Below are 22,443 nucleotides of genomic sequence, written 5' to 3'. Positions count from 1 at the left end.
CATAATTCCTCTTTTTAATATGAAGGGAATATTAATTCTAGATCAAGAGTAAAAGGGGCCTTCTTATCACTTACCAAAACATGTTAGATACAGAGCTACATATTCTTGGCATTTAGGTCACATTAGTAGTATAGTATTTTTTATGATTTTGGTTCTATTACGTGGTTATAAAAAGTACCAGGGTGGTTTCCAGTAAGTAGCTCCCATTATAACAAGCTGGTGTAACACTTTCAAGCTCTTAACCTAAGTAAACATTCAAACACCTCCATTTAGAACCAAGCCTGCAGAGGAATATCATCAACTTCACTAGTTAAGTATTTAGTTAATAAAATGCAGAAAAATTAAATCCTATGCTTTCTGGCCATTTGGAAATAAAAACCAAACAAATGAGCAGAGAACTTCTTGTGTGTATCTGTCTTATTTTGTTGCAGGTTTATAGGTTCTCCCCTACTGCAAGTTGGTTCAAAACTAGCAAAGTTTGCTTTTGCAAATATATACGGTAGTAAAATAGAACTTTCTTCAGACCTGAGATAGAAGTCATCAAGGTAAAAAAAAAACCAAAAACCACAACAACAAAAATGAAACAAATAAAACCCCAAACACATAAACACACACACACAAAAAACCAAACCACAAAATAAGAATTATATAATCTTTTAATTGCATTGTCATTTCATTGTACCCTCTTCAAACAAAAATATCACTTGAAAGACATCCAGTTCCCTTATTCTGTTGCACCATACATGTTATGCAAATAAGAGCTGGGGTGGCATACAAAACAAATGTCGTTCTGGCTTTTCAAAACAGTTAAAAGAAGCAGAAATTGAAAACATAGCCGGGAATTTACAGCCACAGAAGAACTTTGCAAATGACTGTTTAAATATGAAACACAGATGCAACGGGGGAAGGGAAGCTGGGAAAGAAGAGGGGACAACAAATTTCCAGTTTGAGGCTGAAGGAGGAAAATCCCTAACAACTGTACAGAAGTATCAACACGCTCAGTATTTACATTCTGAGCATTACCAATGTTACAGATAAGCAGTGTACTAAAAAAATAACTTAAAAAAAGCTATACAAATTGTACTCATAAATACTATATCTTTGAAACTAGTTATGTAGTGGAGACTAAAAAAAGTTCACAGTTACTCTGGAGAGAGCTGTATATATATATATATATATATATTGCACAGTAAAAAAGTTCATTCAGTATACCATGTGTAAACAATTTTTATCTTCTTTGGTAATTTCAGGACTTGGAGGAGTATTTGCTGTGAGCAAAAGCACTTGGGTACAAGGCACATCAAAAGCTTTTAAAGCTGAAAGATAAATCCTTCTGACGCTTTCCAGTTAGCACTATCATTCTTTTTAGAAAAAACACTTGCCTATCAATTCAGAACAACACATTCTACAAGTATAACTCAGAGGTCTGGTGACAAAGGCATCAGCTGCTCTTGGCTGTTACTCTACAGTAACAGATTTGGCCAAATTTCTTGGAAAGTCCACCTAGAATGAAGAGACAGGCTTTCAGTATGACAGAGTAATACAGACATTCTGCATTTGACAGTTCATTCAGTGTGCTTTTTCTGACTTCCTAATGAGTTCTGCTTGATTCTAGGCACATTAACACACACAACAGGCTATAGATCTGCAGATAATGACTTGCAGCTGAATTCATCTGTGCTTCCAAAACCCTCCTAACAAATACATATTTGTTTTGCACAGGATACCTTTCCAAGGCAGTCATCATTGTCAAACTGACACATCAACAAAGCAAGGTGTACAAAGCACTGACCTATTTTAAAGTACAATATCACATTTCAAGATTAGGTTCTCTGAAAAAGTCCCATTTGCACTCTTAACTAACCAAACAGCAGAAGAGCTTTATATTTTTTTAGAAGGATACTAATTAAAAAATACAAAACTGAAAAATTGGCAATGAAACGTCACCTCTATAACCACACTCACTATGAGATTCACTAGCTATTTTCATATGCCATATAATTGGGTCTCTCACTTTACACTGGTAGGAGGAAGTTCAAAACTGCATTAAAAGAAGTGTTAAATATAGACAACACTTACATCATATCCTCTGAGAACAGCCAGGTGAAATGAAAGTAACTGAAGAGGAATGACACTCAACACTCCTTGAAGGCAGTCAACTGTATGAGGCAGCTCAATGGTTTTGTAGGCAAATTTTGAGCTTTCAGTGTCTTCTTTAGAACACAGAATGATTGGACGACCCTGAAAACAAATTGTTGCATTGTTAAGTGAAGAGGTAGCCTAGAACTGCTTTGAAATATTGTTCACAGCATGCCTGTATGTGTTTGAAGACACTCAAGTAGCTAACAAAGGCAATGCCAGTCTTGCATAATGGCTCTTGACTTTCACTATATTGTAAGATTTGAATATTTTCACCCTGTACAGTTTTAACATTGTTCCATTTCCTTCAAAACAGAAAGACCCCAAAACAAGCAAGCCATATGACAGCAGTTTTCACTGCTGATGTTAACTTGTAATAACAACCTGCAATGCAGATGTAGCATCTTATTTATAACTTAATTAACAATAACCAGCAGTACATCCCTTCCCAGGTGCACAGTCAGCAGCAGTGCAGTGTGCACAATCTTTTCCTATGACACAAGGGAAGTTAATTAGTTGAGCACTGTACCTGCCGAGCCGTGACCTGTTGCAGAGCATTCTGGCACTTGGTGAAACAAGGATCCTTCATGATCACCATGATAACAGGCATTTGTTTATCTATCAGGGCCAAGGGTCCATGTTTCAGCTCACCAGCCAGGATACCTTCTGAGTGCATATAGGTGATTTCTTTTATTTTCTATTAAAAAAAAAAAAAGGAAATGCCTCAAGTTACTACTAAATCAGCTGAGAAGCAACAGCCACAAGAATCAAAACACCAAGGCTGTACCTCTGCCACTTAAATACATGTACCCAGTATCAAGTATTAGAGAAAACACACGGGTGGCTGCTGGCATTTCTAGCAGGCTGTGGGCAGCAGCAGAGCTCGCCCATGCACATGGAGTAGCCAACAGGAATTTTAGGAACCAAGCACCCAGCACAACCTTGGCTACTGCAGTCCGCCTTTAACACACCAAACTCCTCTGAGTGATGGCTATGTGTCCATTTTATCAGGATGTTCATAACATAATTAATGGCTTTCATGCATGAGCATCTCTTCTCAACATCAGCACATTGTGTTTTTCTGATGTTGTTTTCAAACGGGTGAGCAACTTAAATTGTTAGTTTCTTGTTTTTAAACAGACCAATTAAACACTGTGTTTATTATGTGAAAGAAACAAGAAAGTGGTATCACATCCAAGTTCACCTTATGTATGTGTTTAAATACTTCTAGTTATAGTTTTATTGCAGTAGAATTAAATTGTAATGAAATATTAGAAATAAACTATGTTGCAGAAGCCACAAAATGTCATTTTAAATAATATCAAAGAATACTGAGAAGTTCCTACCAAAGCTCCTTCCAGACACGTGGCATAATTATACCCCCGGCCCATAACCAGCAATGATCTCTGTTTGTACAGCTCAAGAGCCAAATCGTGTATCTTCTCATCCAAGGACAAGACTTCTTTAATCATTTCTGTTGAGGCACAGGAAAAAAACCTTTTTTTTTTAAAGTGGAAAAAATAGTTCATTTGTACTAGAATGTTCTAATTATCTAATAGAACAAATACACTTAATGCAATTCAACCATTAACTTAGCAATTTGGACTGCAGTATAAGGATATTTCTCCCAGCCTTACTTACAGTAATAAATTTAAAACAACTGTTGGTTTAAGCAGTGCTCATACATCCCATTTGAATCTCTAAAGGAAGTAATGAAATATCCATTTAAAATCACCTTGAATTAGTTTCATTTTATCTATCCTGATTTAAAGTGAGAGGTTTTAGAAATTTCAAACCATGAATTTAGGAGCTCAAGTAATATTTCTCATACAAAACTACCTTCTTGTAATTAGAAAACCCAACCCATGAAAATTCCGATCTTCCTGCCAAGTTTCTTGGAAGGGCACTTGTAAAATTGGCAAACAGTGCAGAAATGAACAGTTCATTTTTCTCATATTGTTTGCCTTTCAGGGTGAGGGGGAGAGTGAAACTTAAATGAGAAAGAAATACCTCCTCAAACCCAAAATATCAATATACCTGGCAATGATTTTAGTCCACTTATGATTTCCTGTCTCCTTTTCTGCAAGGAAATTCTGTCTTCAGACATCATTAGGCCAAACATTACAAGAGACACAAATTGGCTGGTATAGGCCTGCAGACAAAACAAAAACATTTAGCAGCTAATTCTGCACAGAGTGAATATGATCTCAGTTTGAAGTGCTGCAATTAAAATTTGAGTTGTATTCCACAGGACTGAAAGTCAAACCCTGAACAGCAATTACCTTTGTGCTTGCCACACCAATCTCAGGCCCTGCATTGATGTGCACACCACAGTCAGTCTCCCTGGATATTGAACTTCCAACTGTGTTTGTGATGCCAACTGTCAGAGCACGGCGTTCTTTACAATACCTCAAGGCCATGAGTGTATCTGCAGTTTCACCTGGAAAACATTCACACCTTCACTTCAGCTTGGCAGAGGATAATAATGATTCCTGAAAAGCATCAAAGTCTGCACAAGTGTGTTCTAAATAACTACAAAGTGCAATGGAAAGCAATCTTAGAGCAATCACTCACAGCAAATGCAGCTCACCTGACTGGCTTATAAAAAAACACACATCATCCCTGAATACAGGTGTGTTCCTATCCAGGAAGTCACTGGCAAGTTCCACCATCACTGGTAATTCAGTTAATTCTTCCAGGACTTGTCGAGTCTGTATTCAAGCAGAACACAATATTTGTTAATATTGTCACCCACTAACATTTGGACATATTACAAATCAGAGAAAATCTAAATGAATTCTTATTAGAAAAGCTGGTAATTACAGCTCACCAGAGCTTTAAAAGCCAAGGTGGAAAAAGTTAACTTCTAGCATGGTGATTAATGGCATTGGAGCATTAATAAAGAAAGTGGCACTAAGGAAAGCTAAATAAAAGGGTGAGACCCCTCAATGAAAGACAAAGTCTGAGATAGAAGAAATAGAAGATGAAAAGCTGTTGTCTGAAACTCCAGCAAAGTAAGTTATAAATGCATTTCAGCCAAGGCTGGGAACATACAGCCACTGCAGCGTGGTAACTGGTCCCACAGCCAATAATGATCAGTCTTCGGCATCTTCGGATTTCTTTCAAATGATCCTTCAGCCCCCCCAGCAGAACTGCAAACAAATAAATACACAGTAGTGGTTTTCATTTTCTAGATAGGGTATTTACAAATTTCAAATTTAGTGCAGTTTGAAGGACTGTTCTCCATTACCTGTGCTGCTCTCAAAATTCACCCTGCCTCTCATTGTGTTGACAACTGATTCTGGTTGTTCAAAAATTTCCTTTTGCATGAAGGCACTGAAGTTACCTGGTTATAAAAACATGATATGGCAAAGCTTAGGTTTGTTATTTTAAGTCTATTCCAGTTACAAAGAGAACTTTCAAGACTAACTTGACTGTGTCAGCCTAAAAAAAAGCTCATAATAGGCAAGAAGAAAGGAAGGATGAATAGGACACTTTATTTGGTTGGTTCCATTTCCTAATACTGACAAGGGAAATAAATTCTTTCATAAGGAAACTGTGCTTCTCTTCAATTACTAATTTATAGTCAAACTTTGCCAACAACTACAACATGTTAACATTAGTTACATTTTCACTAGATACTGAAATGAACAGAAATATCTATGAGTTTTCCAAATCTAAAATGGATAGGGTCCCAGACTGCCCATTCTCTCTCGGTCTCAAAACTTGAAATTGTCAGTTCCCAGTACAAACAGTTTGAATAAAATGTAATTGTCACAACAAACTAGCAGTTTGCTGCCTCATCTACTACACAAACAGTGTAGTAAAAATCCATCTTTGATGATACTCATTTACAGATGTTTCAACCCACCCTTCATGATTTGCTGCAATTCCATCTGCAGGGTCTGGATGGCCCGGGAAGGATCATCACTAGCTGAACGCTCCAGACGGTGAATCGAGAGCTTCCCATCAGTCACAGCTGCAATGTCATCATCTTCTAAGAAAATCACTCTGTTGGTGTGCTCAATGATTGCACTAAAGAGAGAAAAGCAGAGACAAGACAAACCTGACACATCAGAATTGGTAACAGCAAAGCAATTAAATATGCCACAAGAGCGCTTCCAGCCCTGCTTCTCTCTTCCTTTTGGACCTAACTGCAGACAGAGCCATCCTAAAGGCAATGGCTCCATCTGCTGCTCCTCCTGCACTCTCACAGCAACCCACAGCAGGAGGCTCAGCAACCACTGCAGCCATTCCTGCTGGTCTGAAGATGCCTCCCAGTGTCCTTGATGGATCCTGCTAAGGTCCCACTCTTGTTTCCAAGATAAATGTGTGCCTGACGTGCAGGTTCCTGCCCAGCTTAGAACAACACCACTATTTTCCTCCTCCAATATCTGAATTGAAAACATCACAATCCCAACTAACCTATAGTCTCTCCAAATGTTCAGCTGATGAGTGTCCATTGTACCCAAACTACTTTTCTACACTGGATGTTTTTCACATAGAGATCAGCAACTGGCAGATATTGCACTGGTGAAAGTTTGTCAGCAGCGTTTGAACTGCAAACATTTTTCAAGCACCTGAGTCTGGGGGCTTTCTGATGTTACCTGGATTAAAAGCTCTTCTTTCAGAAAGCCATTGTGCAAGAGCAAGGCAGCTTAAATTTCCAGATCTCACTTTTAAACAAAAAACCAAGATTTTCAGTAAAGTTGAAGTACTTTTACTACCTTGCATCTGAAGCAAAGAAGAATTCTACTGCCTTATCCCCAACAGCATGAAGGCAGGTTGAGCTATCCAGTCTTTTCATTTGGGAGTTGCAGATGTTCTTCACATTCTCAATGTTGCCTATTAAAGAAATGAGACATTCTAAATGTAAAGCCAGTTCTGTTCAGTTAAGATTACAGACTATACAGGTTTTGGGTGTCACAGTTACAGAAATAGGTTGGAGCATGGGACTTTTACATGAACTACACATTCAGTAGTATAAAAATATCCCCAACCAAAAAGCTATTTGGGGCATCAGCTGGTAGTTTTATGGTACAAAACCCAATTAACCTAATTTCTAATCATAAAGTAACAGCAGTCTTACTTCTTAAAAATAATATATTTTGATTTATGAACTTACATGTTCTATACAAAACTGGAATCTGTTCGGTTGAGAGTTTGTACTTGCTCCTAACCCCAATGAGCAAAGGACTTCCTCTCCTAGAGAAAGGAAAACACTGAAGTTTATAAAGAGAAATGTTCATACAAAGATGTTACCAGACATTGGTGAAGCTGAAAAGACAATATCCCATCTAGCTTCCTAAACAGGAAGAGCCTCCTTCAACCATGATCCTAAGGTCATTACATGGCAGGAGTTATATAACATATAATATTATAATATATGTATTGGTTCTTCTTAAGATTCACCAGATATTATTATATAAGTAATTACCATGTGCCATGGTGATTCTTTACTTGTAAACTACATCCAGGTAGAGGAAAATGTATATGAACCAGCTGTTTACTTTGCAGTAATCAGAAAACATCTTAGTACAGGGACCAAAGCTTACTTTGCCTCTAAAGTGAGACAACAGTAAGCTCCTGTGCTCTTTAGAATTGAAGTACTGTTACACTCTTTACCTTTCAAACTGAGAAACATCAACCATCCCTACTGCACCTCTGAAACTGTAGAATATTAAGACTTTTTTAATTATATGGGTTACATGTCACTGAAGACCTCATTAAAAAAAATATCACAGGAATAAAAGAACAAGTCACACTCAGATTACAAGATTAGCTTCTCTTAAACCCCTAGCCCTAAAAATCCAAACCTGAACCACATATAGAATAGTTCATTTCAGAAGATGTTCTCCAGTTGGAGTGAAGATACAGCTGGCTTTTTCAAAATTTTAATGTAGTCTTATTTTAGACCACTGAAGCAATGGGCTTTTGGGCTGTAATATAAAACAGTCTTTATTCCCATCATTTGCTATTTTAATCACTTGCTATGTCACTTGCTATTTTAATATCTTTACATTTCCTGAAAGTTGTTTTTCAAGTCATAAATAAAAGTAGAACTTACACAGAAAGACACCATAAATGCTGTGACAGCTATAGAACTCTCTTTGTATAACCTGTTACTATCATGGTCATTCAGCCAACATGAATATACTTATCTCAGTCTTTACTCAATGGGAACTAAAACTGAACAATATCCCTTCCCTCTCCCCTTTTTGATATAGGAAAAATGTTAGCATGCTCTTAATACAAATTTAGAAACACAAGATATATTGAGATTCTTTATTGACACACTCATTTTGGTTAATTAAGCACTTTAAACATCAATATTTTAGTATCTTTAAGAGGCTGGCTTTTTTTTAACCTAATAAGAAGCATGCATTATGTATAAAATGGACTTTTACTAACCTGGTAGCAACAGCTTCACCTGGGTAATGGATGCTCTTGAAAACCAATGCAAAAGCACCTTCCTGGAAACCATGAATACAAAGGAGAAAAAAAAAGATCCTAAACAACTTATCTCAAATAGTTGCATCTCATTAAACTGGGGCCCCTCTCTGAAGAGGCACTGAAGGAGCTGCTATCAGGAGTCTCTTCCTGGAGGGCAGACTGCACCTTTAAAGGAATTGGCCATGGAGAAGAACAAGCTGACATGCACATTAATGGTGCAACAGCTAAAAGATCAGGAAGTGAACACTTAGCCTCTCTTTATAAATAAAAACAATAAACTTGAATGCAAAGGTTATGAAAATGTCAGAGATGCTACTCATAATCAACATGAAGATTGTTAGACATTTACTTTCAGTAAGACCTTCAATCAGAATTTTACTTGTATTGCATTACCATGCAGTTTCAACTAAAAACCTGGAGTTACTATTTCTAGTTCAAGCAGCGATTTCTCATTAATGTATTTCAAAAACAAAACACAAAAAATCCACAACACCAGAAAAAAACCCAGAAACAACGCTACAGTACTAACACAGCTGGCAAACTCCTGGAGGAGGATTCCCAAAGCAGGAGCCAAGGTCCCCCACCCTGCCAGCAGGACAGAGGTGGTGACATTCCCTCCTGTCCCAGGGCTCCACTCAGAGCACTCTGCCCCTGTTCTGGGTCAGGTGAAGCCTCCCTTCCCCTCAGCTCTGGGGCTGCTCCCTCTTGACCCACACAGGCCTTGCCTTGGTGTGGATTCCAGCCCTGCTGCAAGGAATCCTACAGAGCTGCTTTAAAGAGGAGACGGGAGGTGAAAAGAGCGTCAGAAACTGCAGGAAGGGGAGGGAAAACATCTGCCCGGAGACTGGGGGAGGAAACAAAGCCAGCTTTCTCCAAGTTTGCAATGCATCTATCAAAGTTTTTAAGCATTCACATAGTGAGTAACAGTAGATTCCCACTTCACAGTTTGGAAACCAGTCCAGCTTGTTAGATCTATTTCCAAATAGGAGAGCCAAGGCACTGGCCAAACTTGAATCACAGCAGTGTTTCAACACGATCAGAATAACCTTTAGGAACACACTGCCATTTATGAGAGATTTTAACCCCCAGAGGCTCCTATTACTTTTTTTAAATTAAACTGCTTCATTAAAAAGCTGTGTTAACTTCTTGCTAAAAACAAAACGAGACAAAAAACTCAACAAACAAAACCTGCTGCAACTGCAATTTAAAGATTTAACAGTGAAAAGCCTTTGAAGTCTCCAAAATTTTAATCTCATTTCTTGGTCTATTAAGTGTTATTTAGAAGCCTAAAAGTGTTATTTGCAGCACCTTCTAAGAACTCCTGCAGAGGATCTAAATGCACAAGGCTGAATGCTAAGGAGCCCCAAAAATAGCTTATACTGTTGTACAGGGGAAAAAAAGTAATTTCCCACTTACCAGCTGTTGAATAACTCTCTCTACCAAGGCTGAAAAACTGGTGTCTTCACTCTCTCTGTTGTCATACATGTACTTGATCAATTTGGGGATTGTTTCTGTATCTGTTTCAGATTCAAATTCATATCCTTTGCTCTCCTGAAATATCATACAGAAGAGTAAAAGTTGTGTCCATCCTCAGGCAGCAAACACTGAAGAGCCTCTCAGCTGCCCCCCACCAGAAACTGCAGTCAGAGCTCGGAGCACTACATTGCATATAAATCACTACAGATAAAATACAAGGACTTGTCATGTCATAGATACTCTTTGGGAAATGCTGGAATAAGACACATAGTAAGACTTGTTTGGCATCTGTCAAGCACCAAGAGACAGGAGGGAGCCCACTCTGCACACGCCCTCTCAGAGAATCTCAGCACAAACTGCCACTCTGCTCATAAATACTTTGCATTTAGGATTACAGGAACATATTGCACTTCACCAGCTCCTGAGTATCGTTATTAGGCAGACCCTTTCACACAGCTTTTTTACAGACGATATCAAGAAACTTGCAATTCATGTTCCACTGAAGTCATGAATGACCTGATGGTCGTTTGGGAGAGCATTAATTTTCTAGTTTTAGAATTGAGTTGCCACAGACTCACCAGAAATTTTCTCAGGTCCTTATAGTTTGTGATTATTCCATTATGGATGACAACAAATTCTAAGAGAAAAAAATATACATATATTTATTCATGAGCAACAAAAAATTAAGATACTTAATTCAGAACACTAAATTACAAGGGAAAAAAAAGCTTAGAAGTACACTTGAAACCACCTGCTATAGCTTTCAGACCTACAGTTTATCACAACATGGACAACTGCAAGCAGAAGCCTACTAATTCTGAAAATAAACAAAGGCAGTTCCAAATTACTGAGAGTGTTCTAAACTACACATAGTAGAGCACCAAGCCATCTCAAGTAAAGAATGATATGAAATTTCCCTTTTCTGGACCAGCCAATATTGACACATCCATATTTTCAGCCTTACCTTTCAAAACAAGAATGTTCTACTTCAATTAACTTGCAATTTTCAGAGAACACTTCTCATTAATTTTTAGTGTTACTTTACCCTGAGAAGAGGCTATTTCATTTTAAAATAGCTAAATGTCTGAGCTAAATGGAATGGCAACATCTTAGCCCTACTACAAAAAATAGATACCATAACAATAGTAAAAACATTTGTGTTCTGTGGATTGAATCATTTCAGATTTGTGTGGTTCAAGTGCTGCAGAGATTACGTACCATTCCTTTTATCTGATCTCTGAGGGTGACTGTTTATTGCACTTGGTGCTCCGTGCGTCGCCCAGCGAGTATGAGCAATTCCAAAATGTGTTTCAAAATCTGTTTTTGAATCCAGGTCATCTTGTTCTATACAGGAGAAATTCAGTTTACTGAATAATTAATATCGCCTCTGTCTCACACACACACGATTAGTAAAACACAAAGACAATTCCTACAGGCAAAAATCTAAAAGCTATCTTCTGGGGTTTTTTTTAACCATTTGCTTTCTTGACATTACACTTCTGAAAGTTCAAGATACTGTGATTAAAACCTTGTTTGCCAAGGCATGAGCATTTTTAGCCAATACTAACAGACAGGCTAGCAGACCCCATTACTACAAATTATAATGTAAATGTATTAAAACACTACTTCAGGCTTTCACAGATGGAAGCACTGCATAAAGCAGATTGTGATGACAGCCAGCTGCTCAAATGGTCATAAATTCTGTCAGAGTGCATGTTTCAGCATTTCAGCCATGCAGCACAGAAATCACATGAGCAAAGAGCCAAAGGAGCCCAGGTTTTGAACAAAGGAGCAACCAAAAGAAGGGAGAATAGACTGACAATTCCACAGTGCTAGATCTGAAGATCAGCTTGTTTTTTAAGTGCAGATTTGAGGGGCACAAAAAATTTAGCTGCTTGGATTTCCCAATACAGTTATTGCTGATGCAAAATCATAACTGCAATTTTATGGTCTGACTTTCTGCTGAGATGCAGATAGTATCTGACTGGGAGGCCAAAGTAAAGGGGTCATTTTAACACTTACTGTACAACTCCTCTTCCAGGGCCTTTACTTTTCCTCTTTTCTTAACCAGTTTGATGAATCTTTCTTTATCTTCGTTATTATTTCCATCAATTGCCACTCCTACATAGGACACAATCATAAGTGTTATTTAAAGCATGAAATAACTAGAATAAGGAAAAGGCTGAGAAAGTACACACAGGCACACACCACTGAAATCAATGTTTTTATTGTTGCTGCTAGACCTGTGCATGTTCAAATGAAACTACATTAAGTCTGTATCCACTGCACAGATTAAAACATACATGAGCCATCTCAAATTGTATTTGACAACAGACTGAATATTTTGCCTATGAAATGAGCCAACTCAAATTTAAGACAAGTTTAATCTTCCCCATCCTTCACTGTGATTCACATTCACAAAAAATGGCTGAGGCACAAACTACACAGCCCTTTATAGAGATCTTTTTCCACACCCTGTTTGTTTTGCTTACATGTACTAAGCTCAACCATCTAATTACAGAGCTAAACACCCAATTTTATGTCCTGAGGAAAGCTGTAGCACTCCAAGAATCAATCTAATTAGTTCTGATCTGTTAATCTGTAGAATAAAGGAAGAAAAATCCAAGAGGCCAGACACTGAAAGGACCCCAAAAAAAGTCAGGAATGAGCTATTGGTTGCTAAAATTAATTTGTTGAGTTGGTTAACATACCTGCAGAGTCATAGCCTCTGTATTCCAGTCTCTGTAATCCTTTTATCAGGGTTTCATATATTTCCTTCCTAGTGCGAGGCACTCTGTAGTTTAGATAAGCAAAAATTCCTGTTTAAAGAGAAAGGGGGAAGGAGGGGGGAAAAGAAGCAAAGAGGTTATTTTAAAAATTTGCATCACTTCAGACTCAATTTAAAACTCTTTCAAAGTAGTGTCAGGGAGAAGTCCTAGGGGCACCCAACCTCCCATTTACGACAATTCCTTCTAATGCATTTTGAAATGGAAAGAATTCAAGTACAATAAAGGACTTAGAAGCCAAATTTCAACACATAAACTTTACTGGCGAGTTTCACTCTCCTCACGTTACCCACCAAGAGTTAAACAGTTAGGAGAGGTTAAAAAAACTCTGCTTTTCACGAAAACCACAGCTGAAAATGGGAACATTGTGATCTATTTCATATCCAGGCATTCAAAGAAGGAATATATTCACCAGTACTAACACAAGGAGACTTTTGTAATCCAAGTCATGGCCTTAAATACCCATGGGTAGGTACGAGGCACAACATCTATTTCTGAAAGGCTCCAGCTTAATCCCGTATGCAACAGCCACTTCAGCAGAAAGAGAATGGAGATGCAAACACGAGGAAAGGGCAGAAGTCAATAGGGTAGGACAACAAAGGAAAGAAACAGAAGGTACAAAACGGGGTCACCCACAACACGAGCGCTCCCCCTGCGCTGCCTCAGCACAATCCCAAAGCCAGGCGGGCACAAGAGCCCCTGCCAGCTCCTCCAGCCCTGAACTCACTCCCTGATCCCTCTCCTCCTGAATAGACCAGTCATCCACCAAGAAGAGGCTTTTTTTTTAGTTTGGGGCTTCGTTCCCCCACCCTATTTTTTTTTTTTAAGTACACCAGGCTTTTTTTTATTAGAAAGGCGTTGGGGATGTTGTTTTATCTTTAGAAAAGGTGTAATAAGAGAGTCACCTGCAAAGGAAAACACAGCCATTCCTTTTCTCTGCCTACTGCTCTTCCTGCAACTCTGGTATTATATGGATACATTAGGGCCCTTTATTAACTCTTGCAAATCTGTACCCCAATAAAACAAAAACAACTGATTTCACTGTTTCAACAGTTTCTCCGAGCAACAAGTCAGGACTGGAGACTACAGTAAGAAAAAAACCCCAGACTTTAAGAGCTCTACAGATAAGCAGTTCAGACAAGTGTTTTAGATAGAGAAAGCCTTTGTTTGAAATTTAACACCCTCTTCCCCTTCAATTAAGGCTTTTGAACTGTAAATGGCCATAGTGAAGACGCTGTTATAATGATACACCAATAAATCTCCCTTACAAATATTACTGTGAATTTGGTTACTCCTCTGGCTTATAAGACATTAATACTGTTGATTTGACAGTGAGACAAAGAGAGTATTACATGTGCCTCCGAATTTATTTTGGAAAGATTAAAGGGTGGATAATACTTTGCTGCTTCAGAAGTGAGATTTATGAGGAGCTCAGACTAATTATTTCTAGCGCATCCAACATTTAACGGAGACATTAAGACAATAGTTGCATTTAAGGAGGTATTTGGGAATTTGAACTGCTTAATACTGTTCTTCATGGATGCTTTGAAAAATAATGCCTCTGGTTATAAGCAGTCACTTCAGACTGAGAGCCTGTTGATCATTTTTCCAGACAGATATTTACCGTTCTCTGGCACTACCCACGAACCTCAAAAGCAGCATTCTTCAATTTCTTCAATACGAATTTCTCAACATCATTCCAAAACATTGCCACACCTCATTTCAGATCCAGCTCTACTTTCTAGGCCAGATTTCACAATGAATTTAAGCCTCAACATCCTTGTATGTTCCATGTGGCATCTTTCACTACACGGAGCTCCAGGAAGAGCCTTCCTCTGGGACCATCCCTACAATGCTACCAGTGTGCTGCATTTGTTAAAAAGATCCTTTTTTCCAGGGAATTGGAGCTGCACTTCCACACACGTGCATTAGAAGATGCAGAAGTCACCAAAGGCCATTTAAAATGAAAACAATAGCTACAGCCTGACTTCAAAGAACATGTTATAAACTCTTCCAGTTAAGGGAAATAAATCTTACTCTAAGCACTGAGAGTAACACTTTCTCTAGTACATGTCTGTTTCACAATTTATCCACTCACGTATTTTTTCCTCCTCAGTCATCATTTTGGCCAGATTTAAAGCACATTACTCAACTCATGTAGAAACAACTTGTGATAAAGACTCCTTGTATCTTACTTCTTTCTGGAAGCACACCAGTATGACTGAATCTCAGTTGAATCATCTTATGATAAGAGTTTTGTGATGCACACAAGCTCCTTTATGATGGCCTCCCCAAGGTATTAGATGCCATTTCCAGATCTTGCTTCCTTAAGAAGACTCAAAAACATAAAATCCAGGAAAAGCACCCAAGAAGTGTTTTACTGTTTGTCCTCTTGATCTGAATGTTAAGTCTAGTTTATAACTTTCCATAATCACGGTTTGCTTAGAAGGATGAACTAGGTCAATCATCTATGGCTTACCTTTAGAAGCAGATGCTAAAAACAGAAAGAGAAGGTTGCTAAAACATAACTAAAATCAGCTTCAATCACGTGCAGACACTGAAAGCAAGGCTCTCCCTTTACATGTACATCAAGACTTCAGAGCTTCCCTTTTCAGGATTACAAGCAGAGAGAGCATCAGAAGAAGGAAAAGTAAATTGAGTATTTTTTTTTGTGGGAAAATTCCACAAGAACACTTGCAATTGCAAGACTTCACCAAAATCAAGAAGGGGGCAGCCTATACTTGAAGTTTGAACGAAATTATTTACTTTTTGAAAAATAAAAGGATACCCCTAAGCACATTGTTGATGCCAGAAACTTAGCTTTGAAAAAGTCTCAACTTTGTATCCTGATGAAACTAACTTTGATTTAAAAGAGGTCATCAGTTTCAGTGCATCTTGACTGTTTTTTAAACCCTGAATACTTTTGCTTGAATACTTTGGCTATACTGCCTTACGTGTGAGAATGATAACATCTTGACTTTGCTTCCTTACGAGCATGTTTATAGCAGAATTTATGACCTGTGTATTTTCAAAACATAAACCAAGGGCTATAAATCTTCACGTGCTACCTGAAGCCAAAGAAAACACAATAGAGTCCATTATCAGCACTTAAACCTGGAAAGATACGAAAAAATAAAAACAACAACAAAAACGTAATTTCAAAACTACTGGTTGCAATCTCTAGAACTCCTACACTCCCTACAGAGATCATCAAGGCAGGCTGAGGGATATCTTTAATGAAAACAAATGTAATATAAAAGGTTTCTAAATGCTGATGGGAAAAAACCTAGCTCAGTTCTCACTTACCCTTCATGAACTGCTGCTCTTTGCCATTTCAAACTGAGTCACTTGCTCCACCCCAAACTGGATGTTCTACCGAACTCCTTGAACACGGTTGTTAATTTCCCTCACTTCCCAATCAATACACAGCCCAGACATGCAAAGTTTTTGATATCACCATTACGTGTCTCAGGGCTTGCCGTGGATACCCCAGGGTGGCTCAGGCGCTGAGCCAGGTCTCTCACCTGGAGGGTTTTGTTTAGAAGGCACCGAGTTTGTCTCATTGATACTGGTCTGTCACGTAGGAGCTCACACAATAGGAGTTGAAACAATATCACCTCGTGTTCCAGTGAAAGAGGATTCCAGAGCTCCTTGCTCCTTCTGAGGTTACAATTAAAAAGGATGAGGAGGCAAGGAAAAGATACCTAATTCAGAAAGTACAATTTTGGGAGCAGTAACTCAACTCACTTTCAGTCTGCATCCCACAAAAGAGGTTTTGTCGATGACGACTAAGAAGTACAAGTGTAAATTTTTCTACTTTCGTCAGACCTGAGAGGAGATGTCAGTGACAGATTGGCAAAGTTTCACCAAACTTTCCTCCATAACCAAAAAAAAATCGCATTAGCAGCTTCCGAACCCACACTTTGATTTCCATCTGATCCGAAGCATATCTAAGCAATTGTGTACACGCTACAGGAATTATCTTTTCCATCTCATCTTTATTAGAAAAAAAATGAGGTGAATAAACTCACAACCGCTAAGAATTAAGCTCCTTCACCGCCTTTGTTTGAAAACCACAAACTCTCCCTTATCGCTGCAGCTCGGAAGTTGAGTCACGATTAATCAATCCCTAGTCCGGGATTGGGAAAGACCGAGCCCAGCGCATCCCGTGCACCAGAGGCAGCGGGACCAGGAGCAGAGGCTACCCAGGCACCCCGGGCACCCCCGGGGCAGCCGGGCGGTGGCAACGGGACGATTTCCATCCCAGGAGCCGGGACACGCCGCCAGGCTCGGGGGGCTCGGGGAGGGAGGAAGGGAACGGCGATCGCCTCTCCTCGGGAGAAGGGCCGGGCGGAGCGGCTTCACCTCCACCTGCCAGGCGCTCCCCGTCCTTCCCACCCCCAAAGGGATGCAGCCAGACCCGAGCGACACGGCTGGGCTGGGGACAAAGCCGCCCCTGTCCCTGGCCGGCCGGGCTCGGGCTCAGGCTCAGGCTCGCTCCGTCACTCACCGCACATGGTGGCAGGCACGGCCGCTCCCGCTCCCGGCAAGGCGCTGACGCTGGGCCCGCCCGCGGCTCTTATGCTCCGGCTGCGGGGCCGGGCCCGGCCTGCTCCGCCCGCCACGGCCCGGGGCCCCGCGGGGGCACGGCCCGGCGAGGGGACGGAGCCAGGGAGGGGACAGAGCCAGGGAGGGGACAGAGCCAGGGAGGGGACAGAGCCCAGGGAGGGGACAGAGCCAGGGAGGGGACAGAGCCAGGGAGGGGACAGAGCCCAGGAAAGCAGAGCCCAGGGAAGGGACAGAGCCAGGGAGGGGATAGAGCCCAAGGAGGGGACAGAGCCCAGGAAGGCAGAGCCCAGGGAGGGGACAGAGCCCAGGAAGGCAGAGCCCAGGGAGGGGACAGAGCCTGACGAGGACAGAGCCCAGGGAGGGGATAGAGCCAGGGAGGGGACAGAGCCCAGGGAAGGGACAGAGCCCAGAAAAGGGTCAGAGCCCAGGGCAGGGACAGAGCCCGGCAGGGACAGAGCCCAGGGCAGGGACAGAGCCCAGGACAGGGACAGAGCCCAAGGAGGGGACAGAGTCCAGGACAGGGACAGAGCCCAAGGAGGGGACAGAGCCCAGGACAGGGACAGAGCCCAAGGAGGGGACAGAACCCAGGACAGGGACAGAGCCCAAGGAGGGGACAGAGCCCAGGACAGGGACAGAGCCCAAGGAGGGGACAGAGCCCAGGACAGGGACAGAGCCCAAGGAGGGGACAGAGCCCGACAGGGACAGAGCCCCGCGGATCCCGCCCTGCCCGGCCCTGCCGAGCTCCGCGCACGGGCGGTCACGGAGCCATTAAGCTCGGGAAGACCTCCCAGATCACCAATCCAGCCTTTCACCCATCACGCCTGGTCAAACAGAGCACTAAACGACACGTCCAATCGTTTCTTCAACACCTCCAGGGATGGGGACTCCACCACCTCCCGGGCAGCCGGTTCCAATGCTTGGCAATCCTTTCCTTGAAGAAATTCTACCTGGAGTCCGAATTCAACCTTCTCTGGCACAGCTCTGGGCTACATCATCTGGTCATGTCAAGACAGGATGAATCCCATGCCCACCTCAGGCCTGCTCAGGGATTTTCGGAGCGACAGGAACCCCAGAGAGACCTGGCTGGTGACCATGGGCAGCACAAGGAGCAGTTTCTGTGCGCCCATTCTGATTTTCCACCTCACGGTGCCATGAAGGAACAGGACAGGTCCGTTTTGTCAGGAGCTCGTGGAGCTGGCAGGGGAAGGTGTCCCCTGTCCTCCAAGGGTTGATAGCCACACTCAGCAGCCAACTGTGCCTGCACAGGAGGACAGGAGCACCTGCTGCGAGCTGAACGTGCTCACCAGGCTCACCTCAGGGACAGCTCCAACTCCTGCTGTAGTCTCTTCCAGGTACTTGGCAGGAAAGAACTGCTCCAGGAGCCTTGTCCAGCTCTACCTCCTGGTCCAGGCTCTCCTGAGGGCAGACAAGGAGCAGTGGGGAGACTGATGTAGGGTCAGGTCTGCATGATCCATGCATGGTCCTCACTTATCTTCTTCTAAAGGAACTCACCTCAGAGAGCTCCTCCCAACCAAAGGAATTAATTCTGTGTAAGGTTGGATTGACAGCGTACACAGAACAGCTGAAGCCATTATTTGAAGAAACATGACTTTTAAAAATACACAAAGTTTCGTTAAATAGTTTCTTCTTCCTTATTAAAAAGTACCAAAATATTTTATAGATATATTTTGTGATCCTAGTTATCTCATAGAGTTCTTGAAATTCAAGTGCAAGGTTTCTTATTTAAGCTAGAATTTAAAGGCTCTTTCCCTCTTGCATTTATTTTGCAGGTCATTTTTTACCTAAAGTAGTGATTCCCTTAAACTTTGTCACTTTTTATTTGGAGGAGAAGTTGAGTGAAGGATAAAGATTGGAACATTAACATTTCAGTTACAAAAAAACCCCCTTTTTGTGCCACTTTAAGAAAGAGAAACTTTGTCTCAATTTTAAAGTAAAAAAACTAGGTTTAAAATATTTTCAGGTCACAAAATTAAAAGCATTTAATTTATCTTTTAAATTAGTTTATAAAAAGGGATAAATTAAGTGCATTTTTCACTTAATGTGTGGACAGCTATGCACACTGTGCTCCTTAAAAACCAGTATTATATTCCTTCCCCCAGCCTCCCAGAATAAGACCAAACAGGCCCATGATTTGTCACCTTGTCAGTCCCTGCTCTGTCACCAACCTGCCACGTGACATCAAGCAAGTCATTTTGACACTCCATTCCAGTTTTTCTTCTCTGTTTAGGTAACTGCTCCTCCTCTAAAGTAACCTCTGATCTTGTTTCCCCCAGCCCAGCCTGAGCAAAGAGAGACATTCCTAATCACAGCTCTGTGTGTTAAGTAACATTGCTATTTATATTAAATTATATACAATAAAGGAAAACTTACTATTTGCTCCTTGTGGAGCATTTTAACTAATGAGTGATGCAGACAGTAGGAAAGAAACATTTTTTTGACATCACTGCAATGCTAATTGCCAAGTTCACGAGTTAGAGCCTGAAATTCCACTCATGCAAGACATTTCATGCTTCCATGTGACATTCCCAGGGAGAACACTAAACAAAATGAGATTCTACTGCTAGGAAGAACTGCATTAATTAGTGGTTAATGCATCACCTTGATAACTTATCAGTCAACACTTCCCAGAGGCATCTGTCTGATCCCATTTGGCTTTTTCATAACTTTTTGGAAGTGCATTAGAGAGTACACTAATTCTTTTTTGCTAGTGGGTTTGTTTGGCTTGAAGGACACATTTTACAGCCCTCAGATGAGATGATCAAACTGATCCCATCTCACAACTTCTTAAACTCTAAACACCAAAATATTTTGAAGTATCACCTGCTGTATTCAACATAATAAGGATCCATAAATTCTGCCATACTCTGGAAAAGTGCTCTTTTCACAAGACCATTAAAAAACCCAAACCAAACCAGAGCAGTTTTGACAGACAGTTTGCAAATTGAAGGTTGCAATTTTCCTGTCACAAGAGACAGGCAACTGATGAGCAATAAGGAGGTCAAGGGGTGCAACTTCCCACTAAGCTCTGACGACAAACCTGAAGGAGTACCCAAAGGTTCAGGAATTTTTGCCCAGCTACATCTTTCTCTTTTTTTTGTGTCTTTAACAAGTGATCAAAAATAGAAGTAGGAAACATTGGGGTACAGGATGGAGATCACTGTATCACTGTTTTAGTGTCAGGTAATGAGGAATTTGCCTGGGGCACCAAGAAGCAAAGGCGAGGTGCAGTGAAAATCATGGAGCATGTGGCTGGAAAGAGGAGGGATTTATGTTTAGGCTCCCTCTGAGCCTAATACAGGTACTAGTTCTCACAGCATTTATGATCTGCCCTGAAAAGCAGCCATCAGCACTTCAAGAACATCTATTTCAAACTGCATTTGCATACTCAAGAGGTCCAGATACATCTCTGAGTGCCTTGTTCTGGTCCTTGACACCCATGGGGACTGAATTTCCTGGTGAGGAGTTTCAGTAAGTTCCCTTGTCCCAGGGAGTGAAAGGACCAGATCCCTCTCATTAGTAAACAGGGACAGGAAAAAAGTAGTGGATGTGAAGTGCAAAAGGGAAGAAGTGTGATAAATACCAGGAAAAATTAGGAGGAGCAGTTATGCAATGGACAGGCCCCAGAGGGTGGCTTGAGGCCCTTTCCCAGGTGACACCACTGGAATAGACCCTGTCCTGTGAGTCACCACTCAGTGACTGTGTGGGGTGGGAAGGACAAGGGTGACCAAATGGCAGTCCCTTCCAACTCCAGCACTTCCATGACTATGGCTGGGTTATAAAACTCCTTTTAAATTGCCTTTTTGAACTGCTGTTTGAGTGGCTACAACATTTTCTGAGAACTAGTAGACTGACTCTAGATTCATACTAGAATGCACAGCACAAGTTCTTATATTAATGATTAAATCCATTGTTTTAGTTTATATTATATATATTATTTTAGTTCATATTATATATTTATATATCACATATTTATAAATTATATATTTAATATAATAGATTTACATTTATTTTGCATATAAATATATATCACATATATATTTATATGTTACATTTATATATTACATATATATTTATATATTTCATTTATATATTACATATATATCTATATATTACATATTATATATTTGCATATTACATATAATTATCTATTATTTATTTAGAGATTTCTTGCTTCAAAATGTGGAATTTGAGAGCCTAAAAGCAGTGATTGTACATTACAGATCATCATCCCCCACAACTAGGCTTCTGCACTTCTGCTATTTTTATGTATTACTCCAAATAAAACATATTTAAAACATGGACAAATTGTGAATATTCTCATCACCATCACTTTCATTTTAACAAAATGGGACAGTGTTATTCCCTACCAAGGCTCTCAAGGATATTTGGGCTGACAGCTTGGTCTGGATCTCTCTGATTTCTTCCCAGTCTGATAACCACGACTGCTGTTAACCAGGAGTCACTCCAGCGAAGCTGAATTTCACCAACAGAAAATATAAAAAGGAAGTGCTGACCTTGCTGGCATGTGAAGAAGGTCAGGCTGAGCTTCAGGACACCCTCTGCATCCATCTCAGCTCCACAGCGAGTTTGGAAAACAATCAGCAATGCTTTTGAAGTGAACACAGCAACACCTTTCTTCTGCTGAGAGGTTCAAAAGAGAAAAAAAAATGTTTGCAATTTTGATGGTTCTCTCAGTGGAGGTGTCATCTAGCTGCTCACCTAGGATCTGTGTAAGGCTAAGGCATTGGTATTTTCAGTTTAAAAGTATGAAATAGTAATTAACAGCTTTTCATTTGAGAACAGGGGGAGTTAATTGTCATTTGTCACTGTCGAACAGTTGACTTTGAAATTATAAAAATTATGTGTGGTAGGAGGAGTTACACGTAAATGTGAATCAACATCATACCTATGACTGAGGAATAAGTAATCCTGATTTAATTCAGTGGCTTTTCAGCCGAATGTCATGAGGAGCATGTGTCATGTAAAACCAACCCAGCTA

General features: G+C 40.5%; 1 protein-coding gene across 2 annotated transcripts; it reads right to left on the bottom strand.

Moving 5' to 3' along the window:
• Positions 1-638: 638 nt before the first annotated feature.
• Positions 639-22,028, bottom strand: GFPT2 (glutamine-fructose-6-phosphate transaminase 2). 2 transcript variants are annotated; one of them, XM_064388156.1, is made up of 19 exons: positions 21,959-22,028; positions 12,780-12,887; positions 12,091-12,189; positions 11,287-11,412; positions 10,647-10,705; positions 10,009-10,143; positions 8,551-8,612; positions 7,265-7,344; positions 6,867-6,984; positions 6,011-6,174; positions 5,390-5,485; positions 5,194-5,291; positions 4,730-4,850; positions 4,422-4,579; positions 4,177-4,291; positions 3,486-3,613; positions 2,669-2,836; positions 2,080-2,241; positions 639-1,503 (listed from the first exon to the last, which is right to left on the bottom strand). In XM_064388156.1, the coding sequence occupies exons 1-19, from the start codon at positions 22,011-22,013 to the stop codon at positions 1,459-1,461; spliced, it is 2,097 nt and encodes a 698-aa protein (XP_064244226.1). In that variant the 5' UTR covers positions 22,014-22,028; the 3' UTR covers positions 639-1,458. The 2 variants fall into 2 exon arrangements, with proteins under 2 accessions (XP_064244226.1, XP_064244227.1); XM_064388157.1 differs by lacking the exon at positions 21,959-22,028 and adding an exon at positions 17,365-17,483.
• Between the last annotated feature and the right edge of the window lie 415 nt (positions 22,029-22,443).

The sequence above is a fragment of the Passer domesticus genome, chromosome 13 (assembly GCF_036417665.1).
Source record: "Passer domesticus isolate bPasDom1 chromosome 13, bPasDom1.hap1, whole genome shotgun sequence".
NCBI classification, from domain to species: Eukaryota; Metazoa; Chordata; class Aves; order Passeriformes; family Passeridae; genus Passer; species Passer domesticus.
This window is presented reverse-complemented; position numbering and strand designations above follow the sequence as displayed.

Coding starts and splice junctions, on each gene's coding strand:
- GFPT2 (XM_064388156.1), bottom strand. CDS start 22,013: ATGGATGCAGAGGGTGTCCTGAAGCTCAGCCTGACCTTCTTCACATGC. Junction 8,613..10,008: donor AGAGAGTTATTCAACAGCTG/GTAAGTGGGAAA, acceptor CATGGTTTCCAG/GAAGGTGCTTTTGCATTGGT. Junction 7,345..8,550: donor GGTGAAGCTGTTGCTACCAG/GTTAGTAAAAGT, acceptor TCCTTTCTCTAG/GAGAGGAAGTCCTTTGCTCA.